The 26,364-nt window shown below is 50.8% G+C and overlaps 1 protein-coding gene across 1 annotated transcript; it reads right to left on the minus strand.

The window, feature by feature from the left end:
• Positions 1–150: 150 nt before the first annotated feature.
• SELENON (selenoprotein N) lies at positions 151–18,903 on the minus strand. The gene is made up of 12 exons (XM_050910028.1): positions 18,796–18,903; positions 13,827–13,944; positions 12,881–13,011; positions 12,180–12,392; positions 11,195–11,319; positions 10,237–10,374; positions 8,496–8,577; positions 7,322–7,510; positions 6,134–6,239; positions 5,135–5,247; positions 4,335–4,436; positions 151–3,127 (listed from the first exon to the last, which is right to left on the minus strand). Exons 1-12 carry the CDS (start codon positions 18,901–18,903, stop codon positions 2,957–2,959), a joined length of 1,596 nt encoding a protein of 531 aa, XP_050765985.1. The 3' UTR covers positions 151–2,956.
• Between the last annotated feature and the right edge of the window lie 7,461 nt (positions 18,904–26,364).

Here is a 26,364-nt window from a genome sequence, read left to right on the forward strand (position 1 = left end):
CCGCCGTTTCGGAGGCGGCAAGGACTGCAGGAGGCCGAGGGTGGTGGGATGGGTTTACCGAGTGCAGCTACAGCCGGGCCCGAGGGCCCGTCCCGCCAACCGGCACCGAACCGCGCGGGGCCGCTTCCCCCCCCCGACCCTCGCTGACAAACATCGGCTCTGACCCGCTGTGGGTTTCAGGCCAGAGCGTCACGAAGCAGAGGAGGTGGGGAAAAGCGGCGCCTCCTCCCCCCCGAGGTATCACAAACCTATCGAAAAAAACTTCCTAAGTTTACAAACAGGAGACAAAAAGCTTGGCACCTATTGATAAAAGCCTCAGGCAACAGCTTCTCTCCGGAGCCCACCCACGGCAGCGAGCGGGCAGCCACAGATCAGTTAGGCAGGTTTGCAGTTAATGGGTTAACGGGGACACAGCGGAGTCCCCCCCCGGCCCCCCAGACTGCTCCAGCCTGGGGGCGGCTGTTTGGGCTCCTCCTGCCACCCTTCAGACTAAACCCCTTCACCCCGAGCTCAAACAGCTCAGGGAACGCTCAGGGGTGGCTCCGGGCAGGGCTGCAAGAGCCCAGGGGTTCACGAGAGAAAAAAACCAGGTACTTTCAGGGGTCCCGAAGGCTTCGTGCGAGCCCGGGCTCACCGCAGGCTCAGGCAGGGACCCCGCTTGTGCGTGGGACTATCGCAGGCACCGTCTCTGTCAGGGAGCTCTGCATCTGCAGGATCAACCGAGTGATGCTGCCCCTTGCAACTCCCGCCCTCAGCACAGCGCAGGGCAGAGGGGCTCCCCCGGCCCTGCAGAACCGCTGCCGTGCCCGTTTTTCCAGGCTTGAAAGCCAAAAGCAATCCCTGCCTGCTCAGCCACTGCCCTCTCCGGCCCCTTCTGCTGCAAAACCGGTGGGAAGGAAAACAAATGGAGTGAACTCTCCACCCAAGCACAACCGACAGACACCCCTTCGAGCCCCTGAGCGAGGGGCTCAGGAAAGGTGCAGCAAAAATACCTCACGTGAAGCTTTGTAAAAGCCAGAAGGGCAGATCTACACTGCAGCTGTGCCTCCCAAGGAGCCGGGGGGAGGCAGGCACCCGGTCTCCTCTGCTGCTCTCCGCTCGGGCCAAAGTCCCCTGAAGGGACGAGACCAAAGTCCCCCGAAGGGATGAGACCGCCGGTGCGAGAGGAGCTCGGTCTCGAACGCTGCCTGGAGGCTTTGGCACTTTCCGCAGCTGAAAGCGCTGCCAGATCCAAGCCTGTCATTACTGCAGGCCCCTTGGAGTGCGAGAAAAGTGCAGAGCTAATGCATAGTTATAAAGCTGATACTGAGAAACATCCTAGGGGTAATTAATCTCACTAGAGCAATTAAGTGAAGCTACACTGGTTCAGCCCAGAGGTCCATCTAAGCTCAGTCTCCAGCCGCGGATGCAGACAGGAGGGCTGGGGCAGGGTGGGGACAGGGTAATCACGACGCCCGGGTTCCTCCCAGGTCCTGGAGCCCAGGAATGAAAATACCCCTTAAAAAAAAAAAAACCCAACCCAAAAGGCTTTTCCCCCTGTTCGATTTGGTCCAACAAAATTGTGCTTCAGAGAGCAGAAAAAGCATCAACAGCCATGGCTGTTTGCAGCCATCTATTGAAGATGCTTTGTCTCCTCACCTATCTACAGGAATATGCTTCAAAACCCGTTTTGTTTAGCCTTTCCTTCTCCAAATTACGCTCACTCTGTAGCCAGGCACTGGTACAGAGCAGGAGCAGCTGCTCAGAGCGGTTACAGATAAGGGGCAATGGCGTTCCGTCCGAACAATTTCTTTGGAAAAATCTCCTGAAAACTTCTTTAGTACTTCTGGCTTTTAAACCTGCTCAGTTCTCAACCAGTTAATGCTCTCAGGGCAACACTGAACCTCCCGTTCCCGAAGGGAACTTCATCACGGTTCATCGTTCAGAGTGACTTGGAAGCTCAAAGCAAACATGGACAGAGCATTGCACCAGCTCCGAGGAGGCACTGGGAGAACAAAGCTCTCAAAGCCGGTGGGGTGGGAGCGGCCCTGGGCTGAACGGGGTGGGGGCCCTGCTCACTATCGTGTCCTGTAGCCTGGAGCGCACGTACTGCACTGGTGGGGCTAAGAGGGGCTCTGGCCCCTAATCCCCCCGAGTTAATCCACGCCTGACGTCTCTGAGCTGCACCACACTTCTAACGCCCTCGTCTCCATTCCCAATTTCACTGTGTCAACCTCAGCACCTCCCTCAGATGCAAAAGAACCTGAATAAGTGAGACCGCTCTCCCAGCCCGTCACACAGGGTGCTGGGAGGAGGCCACTCCAGAGCTCAAGCCTCCAGTTCGAACCTCCTATGTTCGTGTCTACACATTCCCCGCTACAGTCCCATTATGCATTGGTTGCCACTGCTGTCATGAAGAGCTGGCATCCAAGCCACCGGGCAGCTTACAGCTCAGAGCTGCCGCTGGCAAGGAGGTGCGGAGGACACCGGCTACCAGGAGGGAGCTTCCCACCTGCGCTGGATTCTGCGCCTTCGCCCACAGGGCACAGGCGCTCACCACGAGTGTTCGGTCGTAATGGCAATGCTGTTCTCCGTGATTCAACACGCAGTCCAGTCCTCGAGATCAGGGGTTTCCGGGTGATGCTTGGTATAGCTGTTACACGAGTTTCACCAGAGTCTGAACGGGAGCTGGAAAAACACGAGGGTGGGTGGCAAACCAAGGCGTACGCACCGAGAATGTTTATAGATTCAAGTATGTTCATTCCTGTAAAAATTTGCCTGAACGCAAAAGGGCAGGTTATGTAAACTGGTATCGCTTGAAACTTAGCCTCCAACCAACATCCAGAGCAAAGCCCCAGTCCCAGGACTGTCTGCATCTTAACAGCGTCTGGCATGAAGATGAGGAAGAATTGCTGTAATCAAAATAGATCTCTGAAGTCTTTGGCCATCTCTGTGGGGCATTCAGGTGCCTTTGTTTTTAGGTCTGCAGGTATGGTTTTGCTCTTTGCAGTCCTTCCTTCAGGAACTGGAGGTAAGTTGCAGTTGAAGGGTCTTCAAAATTGGTTGAGAAACTAAAGATGCTACTTTCAACATCTTCAGGCTTCATAGAAGTAATGTCCAGGAAGTAGTTGGCATTGATATGGTGAATCTGGGAAAGAAAACAGATGGGGAGAGGAGACTTTAAGGGCCAGAACAATTCCCCATCCACTGCCTTGGCCTCTAGCCAGGACATAGGTGACAAGACTGTAACAACTCTTAAAGAATCTCTAATACTCGGCAAATGCTAATTCAGCATCCAGGATTCGGGCTTGCATTTCACAGCCAGAGAAAGATGTGTGAAAGACAACGGTCTCTTTCTTTCCCCAAGAGTGCTGACCCCTCACGTAGGTTAAGAAGATGATGAAGGCGATTTGGGAAAAATCACGCAGGCGTAAAACCTAGCTGTGAGCAAGGGCTGGGGAGATGGCAGCCCAACCACGCTGACTGCTGGGGTGCGTGCTCTCAGCCCCGCGTAGCTGCCAAACCAGCACCTGAGCTTCAAACGCCTCTGTGCTTTCTGCTCCCCCGTAGAGGTGGGAAAGGGGGACATGTGGCCACTGAACACAGCAACCTCGACAGGCTGAGCTGAAGCCACCCACCAGCACACAGCCTCATCTGGAGGGGAGCCACTAAAGAGACAGCAAGGAGTCACTGCGTGTGTTACTCGATAATATCTGGCAAGTGTGGGGCACAATCAGTTAGCCCTGGCAGGATCCTCCGCTACAGACAGCCCGGCCGCTGACACACAGCAAAGCGCCGCACTGTCAAGTGTCAGGAACTGTTGTCGCTCTTCAAATCCAAGGCGGGGGGCTGTCAGGGAGCACAGCAGAGCTGAAGCGTGTGGACTTGCTAACGGCTGATCTGCTGTGACAAACTTGGGGAATCAAGACAAAGATAAACGTGCTAGAAGGTGCTGATAAGGAGAGATTTTCTCCAAAGCATGAGCACAAGGGACAATGGGTGCAGGAGACAAGCTACTATGGCTTCCCAAAGGTCACTGACTCCAACAAGGGACAATGAGGAAACACAGGCAGACATTTGGTTCAAGTCTGATTGTTTCCCCTCCCTGCCCAGAGCTGCTGTGTTCTGTCTCTGAATAAAAAGACATTCGTTTCAGATTTCTTGGTAGAGCTGCTGTCTGTCTGCCACAGCATCCCTGAGAGCACAGCACCGTGAGGGACTATGGCCCCACAAAGGCTCGAGGAGCCAGGGAATGGCTGGGGGAGCGGACACTCGCTTCAGGGTCTGCAGATGACCCTGAAAAGAGCACATTCTGATGGGAAGAGCCATGCCCAGCTAAGGGGTAACAAACGTACCACCGTGCCGTTGGGGAGGCAGATGATCATCTCCACGGGGAAGTTGTATTTCTCCAGGTGCAGGTCAGCCAGCTTGCTGTAGAACTCATTCTCTCTGTTGCTCTGTAAGGAGACCCCAAAGAAACATGCCTGCATGCACCAAAAGTAGCAGAACAGTGCAGGAGGAGTACACTGAACACAGGAGGAGGCAGACCAAAAAGCTGCTCTGCAGCATGGTAGTAACTGGCTCCATTCTCACCATCTGCTTTACTATTCCCCTTCAGTCAGTCTCCCCCTCACTTTTCAGCTGTAGATTTTCTCCCTGAACAGTAAAATCACCCCATCGCTGGCAGTTCCCAGACACACCAACAGCCTGATCCCAGCTTTTCCCAGAGTTTCCAGCTCTGTGACTGACCCCAGCTGACAGCACAGGCCCAGAGACGGGCTCATAAGTGGGGAAGGGTGCAATCAGGAGACTCAAGGTTCAGACAGTATTTGGTTGCTCCCTGGGTTACAGAGAAGTCAGTCTGTTGATGGCACAAATGGCCTTGGGCAGGGCTATCTCGCAGTGAAGCATCTGGTTTAGCTTTTAAAATTGGCACCCTGACAGAGCGAAGGGGGTCACTGTACCATTTTCTTAGCCTGCCTCCATCTGGTGTTTGCTTGGCCCCTGCAATCGCTAGGACACGGAGGGCTTGGAACCGAAATCCCCCACTGGCACAGGTGTGAGCTCCCCCCTCCTGCTGGCACCCCCCTGCCAAGCACCGTCTGCGTTCACCAGCACCGAATGCAAAGGCGGCAGACGTGGCTGCGACACTCACCTGCAGCTCTTCCAGCTCCTTCACCAACGACCAGCTGCTAATGAAGCTCTCGTTCAGCAGGGCGAGGATGGGCGAACTTTCCAGGACGGTCTCCCGGAGAGTTCGCCCCGAACCTGGCATAGGAAGAGAGGCAGACAGCGGTTTGCTGCGTCTCCTGAGCTGACGGTTGCCATGTCTGATGCCACCGCGATGCCACTGCTCTGGTTGCTGCGGCAGCTGGCTCGGGCTTCCCCCAGCCCTGTCCATTGTCTTATTTCTGCTTTGTTGGCAGCTTTCCATAGCTTATTATTTCCCATGTGTGCTGCTGGCAGAGAAGACTCACCAGAGCAGACCCCAGCCACTTGCAAGGCAACAGAAGGACCAGGACAAGCTTGCTATGGAGGCTGACTGGTGTGGTGCACTTAGGAAAGGATCAGGCCCTGCGGATCCACCCTGAGTGCCTCTTGGTGTTCATGCCGAGCAGAGCCCATACATGCTGGAGAGTTTTTAAGGGCAGACAGGACTAAAGATACCTGCCCCTCTCCCACCCATCACTCCTGCCCAATGTGGCATGCAAGTTCTTAGGCATGTGCAGGGGGAACAGCTATACATCAGGACAACCCCAAGCCTGCACATCTGGCTCTGGCTTCTCCTGTGCAGGTGTCGGGGACAAAGCAGAGAGCAGTGTCCCTTTCACCCTGCAGATCCTGCCTCTACCCAAGCAGACTGAGAGGGGAGAAGAAAGGAGAAAGACCAGACCCATGCCTCCACCTCGACAAAGGCACTTGAATTAGCTAGTTGGTCTAGGGCTTGTCTCAAATAGATCTGATCCTGCCACCAGAGACCTAAGCTCTGATGAGTAATTCCCCACTTCCAGCCCTTTTCTATTCAGCATCTTCAGTGCCACAACGAATAACACAACATTTACTGCTGGCTCGTGACCAGCTCCCTGACCCCCAGCTCTTCTCAGAGCCTGAATGAGGCACATCATTCCTCCAGCCACGCTGGGAACATCCTCACCTCAGCAGGACTGGTCATCCAGGGCACCCCATAGCAGAATCGAGTGCACCAGCTTCTTTTCTGCTTTTGCTCTCTCGAAAGCTTGTGTGAAGGGAAAATAGGAGACCTGGAGGCAGAGAGACAGCTTGAGAAATAGACACAGAACAGCCCATCCCAAATACGAGCAGGGTCTGCAGGAACCAGACCTGCCACATCCCACAGGTGACACACACAGAGTTTAATCTGCAGTAGGTCCTGCGGATTAAAGCAAATGACAACAGTGGTGCTCTCCCCAGGGACAACTTCATCTCCCGGTGAGATTGTAGCGAGCCCCTCACAGCATGCAGGCTGTTACCGGCACTTGCAGAGCCCCATCTTTACACACTGCAGAGAGCAACTACACAACTGCGGGCAGGCTGTCTGCAAACACACCTCAGCAGCCTGGGAAATCCGGCCTTGAGATATTTATTACAAAACCTCACTGAAACGGCCTAAACACTGGCTGTGAGGGACCCTGCACAGAGATTGTTCCAATCGCTCAAATGAAGGGAACTTTGTTAACGTCTTGGCAGCTCAAAAGGACATTTGTAAGCTCAGGCACAAGGAGGCAGCCATTGAAATGTGTCCCTTCCGCCAAGGAAGCAGTGACAGGCAGTAGCCATCTGCTCCACAGGCTACTGGCATGTTAAATAGTTTGGGTCACCCAATGCTATAAATTTGTGTCTCACTGCGGGATGCAGAGGCACAGGCGGATTGTGTGTTTTCTGCTGATAAGCAAAGCTTGGTCCAAAGGTAGCTGAATGTTGCAAAAGTAACGCCAGAGGAAAACCATTTGTAAGCAGCGCGATTACCTGCTTCACTCAGAAATTGCATCGGCAGCTACTGATAAGAGGAAGGACGGATGAGCCTACATTTACAATACAAGCCTGGGACGCATGACATCTAGGCTTTGCTCCTGCCTGTGCTGCTGTGCAACCCCAATGGCCTTTCAGAGATGCTGTACTCCCTCATCTGGAAACTGGAAGTCCATCAAGCCACACACGCAGTGCCTGGGAGGCACACGCTGAGCTGGGAGACCCTCACATTACTCTGAACGCTGATCAGGTTGTGGCCTCTGGTTTCTGCTGGTCCTCGAGGTGACTGGACATCTCAGTGAAGATGACCTGTCTCAAATAAACGTGCCAAGGAAGAGCCTGGCCCCTTTCTCACCTTCTTGAATGGATACATGGCTACTTCAAGCTTCTGGGCTGCCTCTTCCCAGGGGATTTCCTGCTGCCAGGTTATCTCTTCGAACACAAACTGAATGGGTTCCCCTGAGGGATCTCTGCTGTCAATCACATTTCCGTTCTCGTCATGGATCACAGAGGGGATTGAAGGCCCTGTCGATTCCAGCTCCATCTGCAGGAGAACAGGCTGAGTTGGACATTGCAGACATCCCACTCCTGGTTTTTCTGTACTCCAGGACAGGATAAAGATGCAAAATCAGACTGTGCAGCTTCTAATGAAGATACAGCTTGATCTATTGTCTCCTGGAGCTGCACTTTACCAGTTGCAGATGTGTTTTATTGGGGAATAGCAGGAAAGCAACTTCATTTCCTTCAGTTATTGTCTGATGGTGCTCGCTAGATTGGAAATGCATGAGACCTGTTCACTCCATGTTCCCACCTTCCCAGTGGAGATTTTTGACTGTGGGACACCAGATCCTTAAAACCAGTGGGACCTGCAGGGCTCGTTTGAAGCTCGCGCTCGTATCACCAGCACAGCCCTTACACAGCCCCTGGCTAGCCACGAGAGGGTGCAACAGGGAAAGCTGTTCAGGAGCTTCCCTGTAGTTCAGTGTTCTGGTACATCTGAAATTATTTTGTAAGTCTCTTTTCCTGACTTTTGGCAATTAAAAAGAAACATGGATCTAGTTTAAGAGAAAATGGGACTGTTAAATTCAGGCATTCAAAATCCTGACTTATGTTTCCTCTCCAAGAGCTGGGATTACCACAAAATAGAGGAATAACCTCATGCAGTTTCCAAATGCAGACACACTGTTGTTCATACACCCCTCTGGGCTCAGGGCCTGGGTTCAGCTCCTAATCTTCCCCCTCGCCTGTCAGACAACTTATTAAAAATAGAAAAAGTCACATGACTCCAGGAGCTTAGGATTCAACCCACACAGAGTGAAAAAATAAAATATCACAAGAACTGGCAATAGGGAGCCACGCTACTGCAGAGGACATACACAGATCAACAGAGATTATATTGTTATATTGAAATGTTCAAGAGAAAGCTCTAAAGAACAGGGATAACTGAGGTTATACAGCTCAGGGCCATGGCAGCATAAATCCCTGCTGAGATGCTGCACACATATGGAGGACTGACGGTGACTACAGACCTGAGGCAGATAACCGATATCCACTTCCATGTTGCTGCTTTCACTCGCCCCATACAGCCACTCCATATCAACGTTCAGAGACCTGCAAGGCAAACCCGATATGTTCAGAGTCACCCAAGGCTAAAGCTGGGTATGGGAAACCCCAAACAAATGAGAACATCCCCTGCTCCTCTTGCAGGGTCAGCACTGAAGCCCAGGGCCTCTGGCTCCTTGGAGGTCACCGTGTTCCCCGCACAAGACCAGCAACACTAAATCCCTGCTGGATCAGGGCCCAGGCACCCACCCAACACTCTGGGCAAATGCGCTCACACCTTTGAGTACTGTCTAAGTACGGAAGAGAGAGGTGTCTTTGCTCCCCCTTCCTACCCAGCACTTAACTTGCACGTTTTGATCCTGCTGAACTTTTAAAAGTGTATTTTGGAAGCAAAAGGCTTTTGTAAGAAGTTGCTGGCAGAGCCGTAAGTGTCTGCTTGCTGTAACAAATGTGCTGACAGAGCCATAGGGATTGAGTCGCCAGGGTAATGTTATAATAGAATTTTCACTCCAGCCGTCATGGGCAAAGAGATTTGAAGCTTCTTTCCCCTGAAATGCTTCCAGCTGCTTGCCAGAGAGCAGGAATGAGCTAGTGCGAAGCTATGCACACAAAACCTTAACCTGTGAAACACCAAACAAAAAATATGTTGAAGCAAGAGCATCAGGCTTTGCTGAACTTCGCTGCTTTAAGCCAGGCACTGAGTTTGCCAGGGGCTGCTCTCCACACCCTGCCCATCTCTCCCCATCCTCCAAGTACCAAGGGACAGCTACTGGTGAGTGAATCAGACTCTGAAATGGGTCAGGCATCCTCAGCGACTAGTAGAGATGCATTTGTCAGTTTTACAGACAACTGCAGAGCTCAATTCACTCAGATTTTCCAGGGACTTGGCTGAAAAGCATGAGCTCATCCATCACAGACACCCAAGGAGCCTTCTGCAGCTTGCAACAGGTATCTGACATCTGCAAGAGTCCCTGCCATAGCCAGGGACTGCTGGGACAGGTCAAGGGGAGCAGTGCTTGCAGCAGTGCTACTAACGAAGAGGCTGGTGCCTGTCTCTAGGGCAATATCAGGACAACTTGAATTCCCCATCCCTGTGTGTCTTCCCATGTGCCTGCAGGTACCTCCCTCTGAAGTGGTTTGGCGCAGAACAGCTCAGGCTTGGACGCTGAGTTGAAGCACGTGCCAGCTGCAGCCACGTTGTGCAAGGACATCCCTCCCCAACCCCATGCTCCACGTCCCCAGCAACCTCTGCCCTGCTTCTCCCCTGTCCCTCCTCTGCCCTTGTCCTTCCCTGCCTCTTCCAAGCCAGATGCCCCCCAGACCTGTTGATAAACAGAGCTATTCCTGAAAAATTGCATCAGAACCAGTTTAGGGAGCAATTGTATCTACAGAATTGAGGACATGATGACCGTGATGACTGCTGGCAGAGAAGGATGTGTGGGGAAAACAGATAAGCAAACAGCAGAACTAGCCTGCCAAAGCTCAAGACTGCAGATCTGCCTTCCCTGCATGGGCCAGGATGCCCACATACTGCAAGGGACAGAGCTGTCACTGCACTCATATCTTCATATAAAAAGAGCCTCCCCCCTGGCACGGCCCCCCACTCCTGCACCGGACAGGATCCCAGAGCCCCTGGGTTCCACTGGGCCTCATTTATAACAACCTCAAGTCTGCTCAGCACCCAGGAAGAGAGAGAAACAGCTGTACCTGTTGTTAGGGACAAAGAGCTTAAACTCTCGGACATGGGAAGAATCCTTGGAGAGGATGATGTGACCTGTGAACTGGCCTGGGGAAAACCAGAAGGGGAAGTCTGGTGGCTCGTTCAGCTGGAACTCAGCGTGGATCCTGAAATGAGAAAGGAGCCATCAGCTGCAGTGCCGGGAGGAGAGAATGGATCATGCATTGCAGATGACAGCAGGGAGAAGTTCTCTCCAGGCACCAGAAATGATGAAGCTAAATTGGGGCAGACGCTCAGTTCAAACAGCTTTTCATGTCACACAACGAAGAGGGTAAAAGACTGGAGCAGATCCCCTGGGTCAGGATCATCTCCAATATCGGTGCCTTTTAGAACTGGGCAGTAAGTGTCCATCCAGGAAGGATGAATTACATTATCATTCCTTGAAACACAGGAACAGGCTAAGATCCACTCAGCCACCCTTTCAGCCTGATCAGGCAAATAAAAGCTGCGTGTAACACTCCCAGTAAAACAAGAGAACAATTCCCCAGACTCTCCCCCTTGGAAAGGCACTCCACCCCCCGATTAACCAAAATCTAACAAATTTCTTACTAATCAGACTCTCCCCTTTTAGCCAGGGATATCTCCAAACCAAGGGTGTTGGAGAACGGCTACTGTCCTGCACCTGGGCAACAGTCCCTGCCTCACCAGGGACTCAGTGACACTGGGAGCATGGGTGCCCTCTTCGGGCATCAGCAAAGCATCACACATGGGCAAGAGCTGGCTGTGAACCACCCTCTTCCTCAAACTGCTTCGCCTTCCTCCCAGCCAGGACACATCTGCTCTTGCCTGGGAACACAACTTCACATGCAATGACACGCGCACTCTCTGGCACAGGCTCACAGCAGCCTTCTCCACTCCCCTGAGATATGGAACAAATTCAGAAGTGCTCCCAAGCCCTCCTCTAACACTCTGAACCCATGGCCTTACCTGAACGCTATGGTGTAGTAGAAGGTGCTGATGGCTTGGATGCAGGCCACAGCTCCTTGGGGAGCAAAGCGGGTTTTGACGAAGGGGCGTGGGTGGAACATGCTCAAAAGCTTGTGGATTATGATCTAGGGAAAGAATTGTAAGGGAACAAAAATGAGAACAGTTCCTCCACTGCAGGTCAGCTGCAGCTTCAAAGTAACTCCCCACCAGATCAGGAAGGCAAGCGAACTGCTATGACTTAAAAATTAGCTCGGAGACCTACCTAATCACAAAACAAGCATATAAAGCAAGAGACTGCTCTTAAAAAAATAAATCCATCTTCCACGCTTTTTATGCTATTCCCATTGTTTGCAAGTTTCCATCATCCCAGTCAGCTGAATGTCTGAATATGGTAAACTGATCTATGAGCCTGCCTCCATCAATACTACTTAAGACTTAGAAAGAGTGGGTATGCAGTCAATAAACACACCAGGCTGTGAGGGTGTATCAACTATGTGATCACTAACACCTACCTGGGCACCCCGGGGGAGAGCGATATACAATGCCTGGCTTTACAAACTATGTATAAACATCGTTTCACTTGTCAATGAAACGCTCACCTCTGGGGTGGCACTCGGCAACTGTTCCACAAGGCATGACCACTTCATACAAGTGCTTTCTGAATAACCCTCTCCCCTCTCTGTCCGGGAAAGACTAGCCTAAAAACCCAAACACTTAAACAAAGCAAGATGAAGTTACTCAAGTCAGCCTCATCTGGCCATGACAGACACCCAGAGCTTTTGCCTGCTCTCAGTTTTATCTCCAGTTTAGGAGACGGTGCTCCTGGCTGTACGCTGCAGCCTTTTCGCTCCCTTGAAAAGTCCAGGGAGACATAATGCAACAGCCTTGTCCGCTCTAGGGACTCCTGCGATTCATCTGGGCTGTAAGGCAGAACATTTACACAAACTACCTCTCAGGTATACAGAAATTAAGTTTCATATCTCACCTCTTTGCCCTTGGGAGGCGGAGGGTAAAATCTGTTGTTGGAAAGATACCCAGTGAAGATGTTCAATTCACTAGGTATTATCCACCACGGATCCCCAAGATCCAGTTTATTCTTTGGAGGAAGAAAGGCTTTAAACTGTCTGGCAAGCATCACGCTCATAGGAGCTGCTGGGGCAGTCCAGTTCCTCAGCCCAGACAGAGCGACATGAGAAATCTGTGAACAAGAGACACTATCAGAGCCTAGACCAGGCTCTTCAAACGTCCAGTAATGCTGATGGATGTAAGTAGGCTTTGGAGAAGGGGACAAAAATATATCGCATTTTCAATTCTTCCTACTACCCCAAACACCACCAAATAGTTCTGTCAACTTTCAGTTATGTGAGTAATAGGAAATGGGAGAGAGGGGAACACACCACATAACACCACTGCTTTTGGACTTAGCTCCAGGAGAGCCATCTCTACTGTCTGCTTCCAGCTTCCCAGGAAGGGCGTATTAATTGGGGCACAGTGCTGCCGAGTGCACGGAAAACAATGAAATGCTGCAGAAAGCAGTGAGCTTGCTCATCAAAGCAAATCCCCTGGGCTTGAGCAAGACCATCTCCCCCTCCCAACATGCTAGCACTTATTCCAGCTGGTGTTACCAGCCCATAGGACGTGTTTATACCAGAATTTCTGGCCACACACATCCTGCATGATACCTACTCCCAAGAAACCGTCTTTGCTCTTAGTCATCGTTTCCATGACCAAAGGCTGGAACTTAGCCACCACGGACAACGTCTCCCCGCTTGGATCAGGCGTCTCCTCCTCTTCAAATTCTGAGATGGGAGCAACCCCTAGACAAAGGGACAGGAATTTAAGCAGCTGTTTTCCCTCCCTCCCCTTTTAAGCAATTGTGAAGTGATTACACATTTATCCTGGCAAATCCAGGAGCACTGGGAGTTTCCCAGCTGTCCCTACAGCGGCAGAACTCAGACCCACCCCGGAGACCAGCTTCGGCTGCATGAATTAAAAGGGAGTCCTCCTTTTAGCGGACGACTCTCTAATCCCCATGGCTCAGTTAAGCAGTCTCATTTCACCTAGGAGGGATCAGAACACATGCTTTAGCCAATTCATTACAGCACAAGCAAACAACTGTCTGTATTTCGACTGTACTGTAAGCTCTCCTGTACATTATCATCACCACGCTTCTTCCTGCTTGGCACCACCAAGAGACATTTGCCACACGCTGACACAGTCTCCACACATGATCTCTCACAATTGTTATCTGAGAGAGACCACTACAGCTGGAGAAGCGTATGAATGAAGTGCTGCGACTCACTAATAGTTTTGGCCTAGCCTGGGCTGAGCTGCATTTGTTGCATTCACCCATCCCAAATCCTCTTTAAGCTCTAGACAAAGTAACTTATGTACTTTGCTAGTCCAGCAATGCGATCTTCCATCTTATAAAAACTCTACTTTGTGAAAGTGATATCTATTGCTTAAGCCTTTTCAAAAACATGTAAAGCTTAGCAGCCTCTCCTCATGTAAATAAGACCCAAAACAGCACCCAGAAAAAAATAAAGACATGAATAAAAACTGTTGAGTGCATTATCTTTGGTTTTTACTCAGTCTGTGCAGAGGGAGCTCTACAAGGTAGACAGATACCTACCCGTCAGCTTCTCAGCTATCGGCTTGAACTCTTCTGGACTGAGGTACAGATCATTGTTTGTGTCCAGAGAAGAAAAGAGAAACAGCCCCTCACTTCCCAAAGACTTCAGTGCCAGCTCCTAGTTCGGGAAGAAGAGGCAAGTGAGATTTCATTCCAACCTCTTGCAGAAATTCACTCCGGCCCCTCTCAGCTTCAGAGTTAATTTGCATTCTTTCCCGCACACAAACACAGCCATCAAATCGAAAGATTAACGCCCCTTGGCAGGATTTTGTGCTATTTACAATAGAGATCGGTGTCCAGGAACTGTTGGCATGAGCATATTAAAACTACATCTGGCTGAGTAATTCAAACTGAATCATTTGCTCAGAGTTGGCTTCAAAGTCTTTTGTCAGAAAAATTTCCAACTTTTTCCAGATAGTTAGTCCTAAACCTGCAGATATTCAGAGCACCTGGAGATCATGATTTCTGTAATTAACTGATGCGCAGTGAAACAAAGGCAGTCAAATACATGACTATCCACATTACAAAAACACAAAGGAAATGAACCGAGCCCTTGTAACTCTGCAGAAAGCAACTTAACTTACACTCGTGCTGAGACCCATGCCAGCATCACTGCACACAACTGCCCTGCTCTAGTCAGGTTCCCCTCCAGGTCTCCAGCCTCAGGACTGGATGGAGCATTTCAGCCCCTTGCTCCGCAGGGAGCACTGCCTACTCATTCGGCCATACATCGGGGAGCCACAAATCCCATGGTCTTCTCCAGAAACTTCTGCAAGTTCCCAGCCACCCTGTACCTCAGTTTCGCCCTCTGCAAAGCCCACACGGAGATCATCCAGTGCACAACACCACTGAAATGCAATGACTCCCTTGGAGCAGCCCCAAAAAGCCTCTAGATTCTTCTAGTCATTTCCACTCCACAGCACTCAGCACCGAAGGGAAAGGGACAACTTGCAGGCAGAACAAGAGAGCTCCATGTTGGTGTGAGAGGAAGAGAGAGAAGTAGCAAGTCAGACAAGCCACACCATTGCCAGCCGGCCTGCAGCACATCCCCTGTGACCCATCATTTGGGGCAGCTTCCCCTGCCACCCCCATAAAAGCCTAAAGCTGCAAGGATGAATACTCTGTATTCTGCTGTTTAACCATGTTTATTCTCTATTGCCTGCAGCACCATTACCATCCCCAGAGCTCCTGAACTAGTTTATTTTCCATCTGTTGCCTGCCAGCCTGAAGCAGCACTAATGCAGCCTGGAAGGCTTTGCTCCCATCAACTGCAGCAACTAAAGCACGTAAGAGCCTTCCACGGCAGTTTCAGGACTGAGACAGACAGAAATAAAGACCCTGGAACACAAACCAGAGATCTGGACGCAGACATGGCTGAGGAAAGACAAGGAGGGGAGCGTGCAGGAACTACACAGCTGAAAAAAGGAATGAAGGAACAAGATGGTTATTTATCTATGCACAGGAACAATCCACTCCGGACTGTCCACGTTTCCTGGGGCCAAAACTGTGCCTTTGTTCCCCAAATGAATGGCGATGCACATCCTTGGCCCTGTAAATAGATAACAACATTTTCCTGAGCAACTGCCCTGCTCCCTGACAGCCAGGCGCCAGGGTCATGTCCTGAAGCCTTGGGCCAGGCTTCAGCACCCCTCTCGGCTCTACATCTTGCTGGTGCATGGCACGTAATGCATTAACCTCGTAAGGGCCTGTGTGATCGCTCGCTTTCTGGGAGCCGGCTCACGGCACAGGGAAGCGTGCAGGGAGCGCACGATGGCTGCCTCCTCTGCAGAGGAGGCCGTCCTGGATGCGTACTGAGCTCTGAAGAGACGGTCCATTTCCTAGTCCTCTCCACAGCACGTCAGCGATTCTCTGCTGATGAACCTTTTAGAGTCTCTCTTCTTTTTGCACTTCACAGACATGGACCTCAAGGGATGGGAGGCAAATGAGCGACAAAGTTTTTAGCTGGTTAGACTGCCTGCTGCTGTAGTATTAGGAAAAAGTCATGATCATTTATTTAACAGGGCTGAAGGCAGAAAGAGACCCAGTTATACTCCATACATATAGAAGAACATCTCTGACTGCGTCTAAGACAGCAGAACACGAAGGGAGGAATACAGGTGCCTGGTGCTGGACGTTAGCATCCAAAAAGCAATCTACAGACAAGAACTGAGAGCACGCTCCCATCCCCTCAGCCTGCACTTTCACATAGGTTAAGCAATAAAAACCCATCAGCTGCAAAACCATCAGATAATTATTCCTACAACCGCAATTGGCCAAAGATACGGTAGCTTTGCGGTCAGGCGACTTACATGCGTGCACAGATCTCACACGCGTGCCAGCAGCCGGCTGAATGCAGCCTCCCTGCTAACAGGATTGGTACCGGGCTCCTGCCTGCTCCAGACGACGCTGCCTGCTCCTGACGACGCTGCCCTCCCCTGAGCTAGTTAAAACAGCCGCTTCTCCAGCAAAGGCGCGCTCCAGGCAGTACTGGCACAGCGCAGCAGTTCTGCACAACCCTGCAGGACAGATCGCTCCCTTCGGAAACATTCATTTCTACACTCACAAAACACGGCAGCTCAGCGGCAGCACCGCGCAAGCCCCTCCACACAGCCTCACCGCCGGGACCCCAGGGACCCACCCACCCGGAGATAAGACCCCAGCCACGGAGGAACAAAGACTTCTGCAGAGCATGCACCACTCCTGCTGCACTCAGTCAAAAGGGATGATAAAAATTATGTTTAAAAGGGGAGAGAGATGTCAGGGCTTGGCCTTTTGCTTTCTGATAACATTCACGTTAAAGAAAGCTCTCCAGAGCTTGTGGTTTTTTTCTTTTTTCTTTCTAATCCGGGATTAAAAGAAATAAAAAGTTTCCCTGTTTGTGCCAGAGAAGTAAGACTGAGCTTTTTCAGTCTTTTTGTAGAGGAGGAGAGTTGTGGTTTTCACAAAGAGTATTCTTCTCCCACCTGCTTGTGGGTTGTTTAGCTAAATAAACATTTCCATAGAAAGAGACAAGACATATGCTTTAAGTAAGAGGAAGGAAAAATAAAAACCTTGGGCTGTTCACATTTTGTTCTCCTCTCCAGGAGTGCCCAGTCACAGCCGTCTGCCTGTCCTCTAGGAAAAACAAAACCTCCGGAAGACCTGGCTTTTTGTCAGGCAGGGCTGAGGTCCTCTCAGCCAGCCTGTGAAGGACTGTCCTGACCCTTCTGTCCCTGTCAGAAGAATTCTTCTAATTAAATGGTTTGAGCCATTTTCCCCTTTTTTGCAATGCAAGAAGAAACAAAGAAAACAGGCATGCTTTAAAAACACTTTTTACTACAGAAGTATCAAGAACAAGAAGTCTGCTCTTTTCCACGAACCTTTTTAGATGTTCAAAGATGCACGCCAAAGTGAAGAGCCAGGGGAGTATGATCTTTAACAACGGCATGCTTTCTCCAAAGCACGCAGCAGCCATTTGAATTATACGGATTACAATCAAAACCAATCTCAATCAGCCTAATTTAAAAAAAAAAACCAAAACACTACAAAGCCTCTAAAAAACCTTCCCATTTTTCAGCTCACGTCCTCCATTCTTTTGCTGCTTCTACAGTCAGAGTTGCTCAGGGCACATAAGACCTGCATTTCTAGTATGAAAAAAACCCACAAACATCTGAGAGTTTTGGGCCTTTTTTACAGGGAATAAAGCAGGAAGGGAAGACATCTTCAGAGGCCACGTCGAGAGGAGGAGCGCAGCGTTATGCCAAGAGCAGGGCCAGGGTCTGGCGCTACCACTCCTACTCCTTCTTCTGGCGGGGGCAGCTAGCCTCAAAGGCGAGGTCACTGCTCGTGCCTGGTGGTCACCACAGCTCCGTGGTTGTTTCAGCCTGGTGTTGGCCACCACAATCCTGGTGGCCACCACAGCTCTACAAACCCTCAGCCTAGCAGTGGCCACCTCAAGCCCATAGCCACTGGCGTGTGGTGAGTACCACAGCTCAATGGTCACCTCAGCCTGGCGGTGGCCACCACAGCCTGGCGGTGGCCACCTCAAGCTCCACAGCTGCTGATACCTGTTTGTCCCCACAGCCTAGCAGTGGCTGCCACGGCTTCATGGTCGCCACGGCTTCATGGTCACCACAGCCCGGCGGTAGCCACCTCAACCCTGGCAGCCACCTCAAGACTGCAGCCACCAATGCCCTGTGGCCACCACAACCCAGTGGCAGCTACCACAGCTCTGCGGTCACCTCAGCCTGCTGATGGCCACCTCAACCCTGGTGGCCACCTCAACCCAGTAGCCACTGACGTGTGGCAGTCACCTCAGCCCGGTGACAACTATCTCAGCCCCTGTGGCCACCTCAATCCCAGTGGCCACCGATGCCTGGCGGCCACCTCAACCTCAGTGGCCACCAGTGCCTGGCGGTCACCTCAGCCTGGCCACAGCTACCTCAACCCCAGTGGCCACCTATGTGTGGTGGTCCCCTCAGCCCAGCAGCAGCCACCTCAAATGCTAGTGGCCACCTCAAGCCCCGTGGCCACCGATGCCTGGCGGTCACCTCAACCCCAGTGGCCACCCCAACCCTGGTGGGCCACCGATGCCAGGCAGTCACCTTAACCCCCGTGGCCACCTCAACCCCTGTGGCCACTACTGCCTGGCAGTCACCTCAGCCTGGCCACGGCCACCTCAACCCCAGGAGCCACCTCAACCCCGGTGGCCACCAACGCCTGGTGTTCCCCTTAACCCGGTGACGGCCACCTCAACCCCAGTGGCCACCGATGTGTGGTGGTCCCCTCAGCCCAGCAGCAGCCACCTCAACGCCCGCGGTCCCCTCAGCCCCGCGGCCGCCACCCCCCTCACGATCTCCACGACGGCGGCGGCGCCATCGCCTCCGCCCGCCATTTCATCCCTCCCTCCCCTCCGTGAGGGGCAGCGCGGCCACAGGACCGCCTCCCCCCCCCCCCCCCTTCCCCCGCCACCGCTCGCCCTTCCCGTTACCTGCTGCCGGGCTGTCTCAGCGTCCCGGTAGTATTTAACGGCGACCAGCGCTGCCAAGGCGGCCAGGGCCAAAGCCAAACGCGGAGGGGCCCCGCCGGGACCCGCCATACCCGCGGCGTTCAGCGCCTCAGCCGCGCCGCCATAACCGCGCCGACCGGGGGAGGCGTCAGGCGGGCAGCGCCCGGCGAGGAGGGGCCGGGGCCGGGCTGGGGCCTGCGTCCTCACCGCGGGGCCCGGAGCGGGGGGGAGAGGGGCCGGACGGGGGCCCTCCGGCCCCCGTCCGGCCCCTCTCCCCCCCGCTCCGGGCCCCGGAGAGACCTTCACGCAGTCTGGAGGAAAACCCACTTTTTGGCCTTAAAATTTATCCCCTGCGAGGACTCTTGGAAGAGATTCATCACCCTCCATCTTCCAGCAATCTCATTGCTTTCCGTGGTTGTTGCTTTTAATTATGGAGGGGGGAGTGGCGTGTCTTCCCCCCATGAATTTCCAAAGCGGTCTTTGGTCCTCAATTCAGCGTTTCCCAAAAAGAGCCGTGTCCTGCTCTTCTACTTAGTTTCAGCTCACCAAAATGGATATATTTTTTAAAAAAAACAGATATCAGCGGTTTGACTTGCAGGGATTTCACTGGGGTTTAAGCCCCAGGATTGCAGCGATGGGAATGGGAATGACATTGCAGCCCTGAGGCGATGGTGCTTGTCTGCAGCCATCACTGAGCCTCAGCCTCCTGCCACCACAATCATGATCCCCAAATTTTGAGTCATTTCTACCATCACGGACCTTTACAACACCCCAAACTTTTCCACCCTCCCTGTGTTCTTTGTGCCCTTCAGGTTCTTCTGCACGGTTGTCACATTGCTCCTTACCAGTGGCTTGGCCAAGAGATATATATTTAGTCATTTTAATCTTTCCTCATAAATCAGTCTCCTGCTCCTCCTTACATGCAATCCTGCACTGCCACTGAAATCCCCTGATTGCTGGGGAAGATTTAGTACCATTTTCTGCTGCTGCAGGGCTAACAGCACAGAATGTTTGATCTCTCTAAGGGTAGCAGGAAGCGTTGGCATTTAATCCTTTGAAGCTTTTGCTGTTTCCTAAGCCTGCCTAATCATTTTTGGTTTTAGTTTAAAGAGCGTTTTGGTTGGAGATGAGGAGACCATGACCAAGCCATTAAGAGAGCAGCGGCAGCTGCATGGAGGAAGGAGGACGAGGCTGGCAATCCTGGGCAGAGCAGGCCAAGGGTGTGTGGAATTTTCACCAGCAAGCAAGACCGGAGGGAGCAGGACTCGGGCGGTGAAGGGGAGGCACAGCCTTCTCCTTGGGACTTGGGGACTGTTCCTCTCTCTGCCATAGATCCCCACATAGCCCTTGATGTTTCTCTTGCAGTGACGGTGCAAGCTCGGGCAACACAGTGGACCAGACTGGGGAGCCCAGCAACAGAATAAACACTGGGTTATTTGTAACTCAGATCAGTGCCGTTACGTCTGCATGGCCAAGGGAGGAAGGAGGTGGTTCCTTCTGCCAGCTCCACCATAGAAGAAAACGTTCATGCAACTCTGCCACTGCTCTTTGCTCTCCACCTCCCCATCCATCAAAGAACCGGTGCTTGGGTCATGGGGATGAGATGGGAGGCACTGAATTAACAGAGCATTGAAATAATGTCTGGGAGCAGAGACAGGTGTGAATGAGTTAAGCACTCAGGCACTTTAAGCAGATGTGCTTTAAAACTTCCCGGACTCATTAGGTTGGGCAGTGAGGTGTGGAGAGCTGTTGGTTACCTCAAATAACCTAGCAAATACCTTTAGAGCACAAAATGTAACAGGACAAGATAGCTTTGAAACAGGATAAATGTACGTGGGTGTCTGGGAAACGAGCAAGAGCAAGAGGTGATGTGAGATGACAAAGCCTGCAGACACCGAGATGGCGAAGGAGACCTGACAGGGTGCTGGCAAAGCCAAGATGATACCATTTAGACGAGAAGCAGAGGGGCTCATTTTACATCTGAACCATTTCCAGTGTCATCAGCAACCATATAAAGATGACAAATGGATGAATTATTTGATAGGAAAAAGAATGAAAGACAAAAGGTGAAATAATTCAGGGCATCTGCTGGGAACTAATCCCCCTCAGAAGAGAACACCACCAACAGCTCCTGGCTGTACACTGCTGGTTCTTGAGATTACAGATTACAGCGCCCAGGGAGAATTTTGAATATCCAGACATCTGCTGTGTGGCCCACCCAGGCACAGTTGTGATAGAGAAATAACAAGGAAGATTTCCACCAAGAACATTCACCCAGCAGGAAAAACTGCCCCAGATTTCCCCTTTACCGGCAGGGAGAGAGTCCAGCCGAAAATAAGAAAAATAGTGAGAAATTGGTAGCAGGGATAAAAAACTCGGAGCGACCTTTTTTGCAGTAGAGGGATGGGTTTTCCATATGTCGGAGTATACGCAGTAACTCCACATTCCAGGGCGGCACATTGCAAGAGCAGAGAAACCCAGTCCTCGTTTAAATTGATGGCCCCATTCCCATAGCCTGAAACCCTGGCCCGTTTTAAAGTCAAAGTGATCATGGTGTAATGGAAGGCGGCATTAAAATCTGAGCTCTGTGCACAAATGGAGAAAGCACTTGGAAACAGAAACCCCCCTGAGGAAGCAAGTCCCGACCAGACAGGCCCAAAAACATTAATCCTCTGGAAAACAGTAAGGAACAAGGAGTATCCAAGTCTGGGGCTGTTCAAAGGGGACAAGAAAACCAGAGGTGTGTTTACTGCAGAAGAGGGGCTTGCATCCTGCTCCGGGGATGCGCTGCGACAAAGCTTCACAGCCATGGAAAACATACAGTTCATCCCGGAAAAAGAATGGCCAGCAAAGGCTGCAGAGTGAAATGAAATTTGATCGAGATATTTCGAAGTAGAACATTTAGTTGAAGAGCAAGAGCCAATGCCTACCCAATTCCCGTGGGCTTGCATTCCTACTCCCCCTTGGCCTTTCCTATTCAGCAGGAAGCAATCCAATCTGCTGGGTCACTTACAGTTCTGACACTCGCTGGCTCTCACTAAACGAAAGCATTTACAATGCAGGGGTGTTTTACTGAGAGGATTCCTAATTACAGCACAGTACCTGTTTGAGGCTCCACAGGGAATGAAGCCAAAGACCCAAACGTGATCAGAAGTAACTGCCGAAACTTTTAAACTGCTAGCACTGGGAGCCAGTGCTCGATGCATCACATCTGAAACAATCAGATAAATAGATCAGATCAAAATGTATGTGGAAAAATACTACGACTGCCAGGCTTTTGAATTCAATAACCAATTCTCCTGAAAGCCTTCCAAGGGAATTTAATAACGCCGTAAAAATGAAGTGTGGGTTACAAAAAGATGCATTTATTTTCTGGATAGTTTTGTCTTACCTCCTTGTATGGCCAGGCAACAACAGTCAGCCGTTCTACAAGCGAGAGTTACTAGTTTTCATCTCTACCAGTAATGCAACTTTCTTTTATCAGAACTTAATTTACAGGAAATTCCTTCTGACATAAAATAGGGCCACATGTTCTGATGGTGAAAATTAACATGATAATCATGGCTTCTGAATTTGAATGCAACAGGGGAAATGGGAAATAACCTAGGCTGATCACATTTCCTGGTAAGGTGACTCACAAGTAGAAAAAAACCACCATAAATCAACAACAGAATTCCCACTGGTGTCCCACATGCCTGAGACTGAAAGGCAGGAAAGCAGCTCAAAGACACACATCTTCCCAGATCCTTTCCATTAGACATTTAAGACTAAACCTCTGGTTCAACATACACCCCATTTATTTATCTACTCAAAGGATGAAAACAAAGGGCTTCCCATCTGGATGAACAGAAGTCCTGCCACCCCCACCTCGCAGGAAGTATACAGGAGGAGTGCAAGATGAGAGAGGTGAAATCCCAGAGCCTGCTTCCGCACACAGGGCTCCCAGAGCTGAAGGCTCTGCTTGAGCAAGAGCATCCAGCCGAGGCTCGAGGTGCGCAGAGGAGCAAGGAAAGAGCAGAAGCGTTTCCAGACACCAGTGGGGCAAACATTTCTGTTACCTGCATTGCCGTAGGACAGAAAAATCCCAGTCGTGGATCAGGGCCAGGCCTTGGAACAAAGCTGATCCTTGGAACAAATCTTTACTCCTGCTAAATACATGCGTGCTTTACTTGATGCCTGTGATGAATCCACTGGCCTCAGGGATTTGACTGTGGATATCTGTGAGCACAGGCAGAAGTATTTGCAGAATTGTGGTCTACGAGAGTGGAAATTTTCAAGCGTGGCTGTCTGCAACAAAAAGCTTTCGTTGTGACTGGTGCTGAGCCCCATACGAGTGTCTTGGTGAGCAAACTTATCAATAAGCTTTACGTCATCAGGCATGCTGGGCAACTGAAAAAACTCCCTATCTGTGATGCAGCCATTGAACTGCAGGAAAGCAGCAGCTCTCCTCTAGAAGTGTATGTGACTTTACAAATACCGTTCTTGCTCACTTGTGTGGAAGAGAAAACGAGCAGAGTTTTAATGTAACCCCAAGGATCTATTTCTAAAGGAAACTAGAATCATGCTATTTATTTTAGGGGTTTAAATTTTGCCAGGCAAAGTGTTTTGAGCTACTCCAAGAGCAGGACATTTTTATTTATGGAATTCCCTTAATCCATTATAAAAATCCTCTGAGCTAAACTAGCTTCCCGGTATCCAAATCTCTCGGATAACACAACTCACTCCTAAGATGTCTATTTACCAATAACCATTCCTCTAGGCCAAGCTTACCAGCCAGTATCTTTATCCCCGGGATAATGCTAAGTCCCCATCTGACAACCTTATTTCTCTTGGGGAATTACAAAGGCATGAATTTAGAAACACATTTTTTGTTTTCAGAACTTGCTCAAAGCAACTTTATCTTCCCAAGTTGCTGAATGAACCAAGGTGCTGAATATCAAGAGAATGTCACAAGAATGAACAAAAACGTTCATCACCAAGGGCCGCGCAGCTTTGCAGCGACCAGAGGAAAGGCTGCTGGGAGAAAGGATGCTGATGCCAGATCCAGTGCTTGTGGCATGAACTGTTAAGCAGGTACTCACGACTGCCAGGGTCAGAACAGGAGTGGTGTGTGAACATCTCTGCACGGTCATCCTGCTTAGAGTCAGAGAGGACAGGCAGGCTAAACTGCTAGTTCAGTAGCCGGACGCATGGAAGAATCTGGCTTCAATTTCTTCCTTTCTTTTTCTTCTTCCTTCCAGAAACGATGTACACTGAAGAGCAAACTTGGCTGGGGATTATTTATTTTTTGCTAGAAAAATAAGACACTTGGTAGAACTCCTGCTAACCCTTGTCAGATGGTGAACAAGCAATGGTGCAGATGGGAATTGCTGTCCACACACTGGCTAGATTACTCTGGAAATCAACATCTATTGTGAAATATTCTTGAAATCAACCAGTATTGTCACCTAGTTATTCCAAGCATGATGTAACAGGTCTTTGACAGATGGCTTTAAAGAGGATCAACCCAAATATGCTTTTTATTTTACAAGACTTTTATTCTGTTTCACAGATTTGACTATTACAGCAGTGAAATTATTACAAGTGACTCATAACATTTAGTTCCAAATAAAAGTAGAAAAACACAAAAATGGTAAAGGAAAGTTAAATGAGATGTGATGTGTGGTAAATGTGTTTTAAGAGCACAGAAAAAATATATAAAAATACATTAGGATCAAGAATTTTGCAGACAGGTTTTGATTTAGTTACAATTTTGACACCACAGAATCACAGAATCACAGAATGGCTGAGGCTGGGGCTGGCAGGGACCTCTGGAGGTCACCTGGGCCAACCCCCCGGCTCAAGCAGGGCCACCCAGAGCCAGCTGCCCAGGACTGCGTCCAGGCGGCTTTTGAGTATCTCCAAGGATGGAGACTCCACAGCCTCCCCGGGCAACCTGTGCCAGTGCTTGGTCACCCTCGGAGTAAAAAAGTGTTTCCTCATGTTCAGAGGGACCCTCCTGTGTTTCAGTTTGTGCCCACTGCCTCTGGTCCTGTCACTGGGCACCACTGGAAAGAGCCTGGCTCTGTCCTCTTTGCACCCTCCCTTCAGGTATTTATATACATTAAGAAGATCCTCCCTGAGCCTTCCCTTCTCTGGGCTAAACAGTCCCAGCTCTCTCAGCCTTTCCTCATAGGAGAGATGTTCCAGTCCCTTAATGATCTTCGTGGCCCTTTGTTGGACTCTCTCCAGTATGTCTATGTCTCTCTTGTACTGAGGAGCCCAGAACTGGACACAGTACTCCAGGTGTGGCCTCACCAGCACTGAGTAGAGGGGAAGGATCACCTCCCTCGCCCTGCTGGCAATACTTTGTCTAATGCAGCCCAGGATACCATTAGCCTTCTTTGCAGCAAGGGCCCATTGCTGGCTCATCGTCAATTTGGTGTCCACAGGACCCCTAGGTCCTCTTCTGCCAAGCTGCTTTCCAGCCAGGTGCCCCAGCATGTATTGGTGCATGGGGTTGTTCCTTCCCAGGTGCAGGACTTTGCACTTCTGCTTATTGAACTTCGTTAGGTTCTTACCAGCCCGCTTCTCCAGCCTGTCGAGGTCCCTCTGGATGGCAGCATGACCCTCTGGCGTATCAGCCACCCCTCCTAGTTTTGTGTCATCGGCAAACTTGCTGAGGGCACACTCTGCCCCATCATCCAGATCATTAATGAAGATGTTAAACAGGACTGGACCCAGTATTGACCCCTGCAGTACTCCGCTAGTTACTGGCCTCTAACTAGACGTCGTGCCACTGATCACCACGTCTATGCCCAACCATTCAGCCAGTTTTCAACCGACCTCACTGTCTGCTGATCCACCCCATACATCAACAGCTTGTCTATGATGATCTCCTTTGACAGTGTCAAAGGCCTTCCTGAAGTCCAGGCAGACAATATCTGCTGCTCTCCCCTCATCTACCAGGTCAGTCATTTCATCGTAGAAGTTTATCAAGTTGGTCAAGCATGACTTCCCCTTGGTGAAGCCATGCTGGCTACTCCTGAAGAATTTTTTGTCATTCATGTGCCTGGAAATGGTTTCCAGGATTAGCTGCTCCACCACCTTCCCAGGGATTGAGGTGACGCTGACAAGTCTACCATTCCCTGTGTCCTCCTTCTTGCCCTTCCTGAAGACAGGAGTGACATTTGCTTTACTCCAGTCTTCGGGCACTTCTCCCAGTTGCCATGATCGATCAAAGATTATTGAGAGTAGCCTTGCAATGACATCTGCCAGCTCCCTCAGCACTGGTGGGTGCATCCCTTCAAGGCCCGTGGACTTATGTATGTCCAGTTTGCTTAAGTATTCCCTGACCTGATCCTCTTCCACCAAGGGTAAACCTTCCTTGCTCCAGCCTTTCCCCCTGGTCTGTGGAACCTGGGATTCCTGAAGGCCAGTCTTGCTACTAAAGACTGAGGCAAAGGCGACATTTGGTATTTCAACCTTTTCCATGTCCTGTGTAACCAGGTCCCCTGTCTTGTTGAGCAGTGGGCCCACATTTTCCCAGTCTTCCTTTTGTCGCCTATGTTC

The sequence above is a fragment of the Gymnogyps californianus genome, chromosome 22 (assembly GCF_018139145.2).
Source record: "Gymnogyps californianus isolate 813 chromosome 22, ASM1813914v2, whole genome shotgun sequence".
Classification (NCBI taxonomy): domain Eukaryota; kingdom Metazoa; phylum Chordata; class Aves; order Accipitriformes; family Cathartidae; genus Gymnogyps; species Gymnogyps californianus.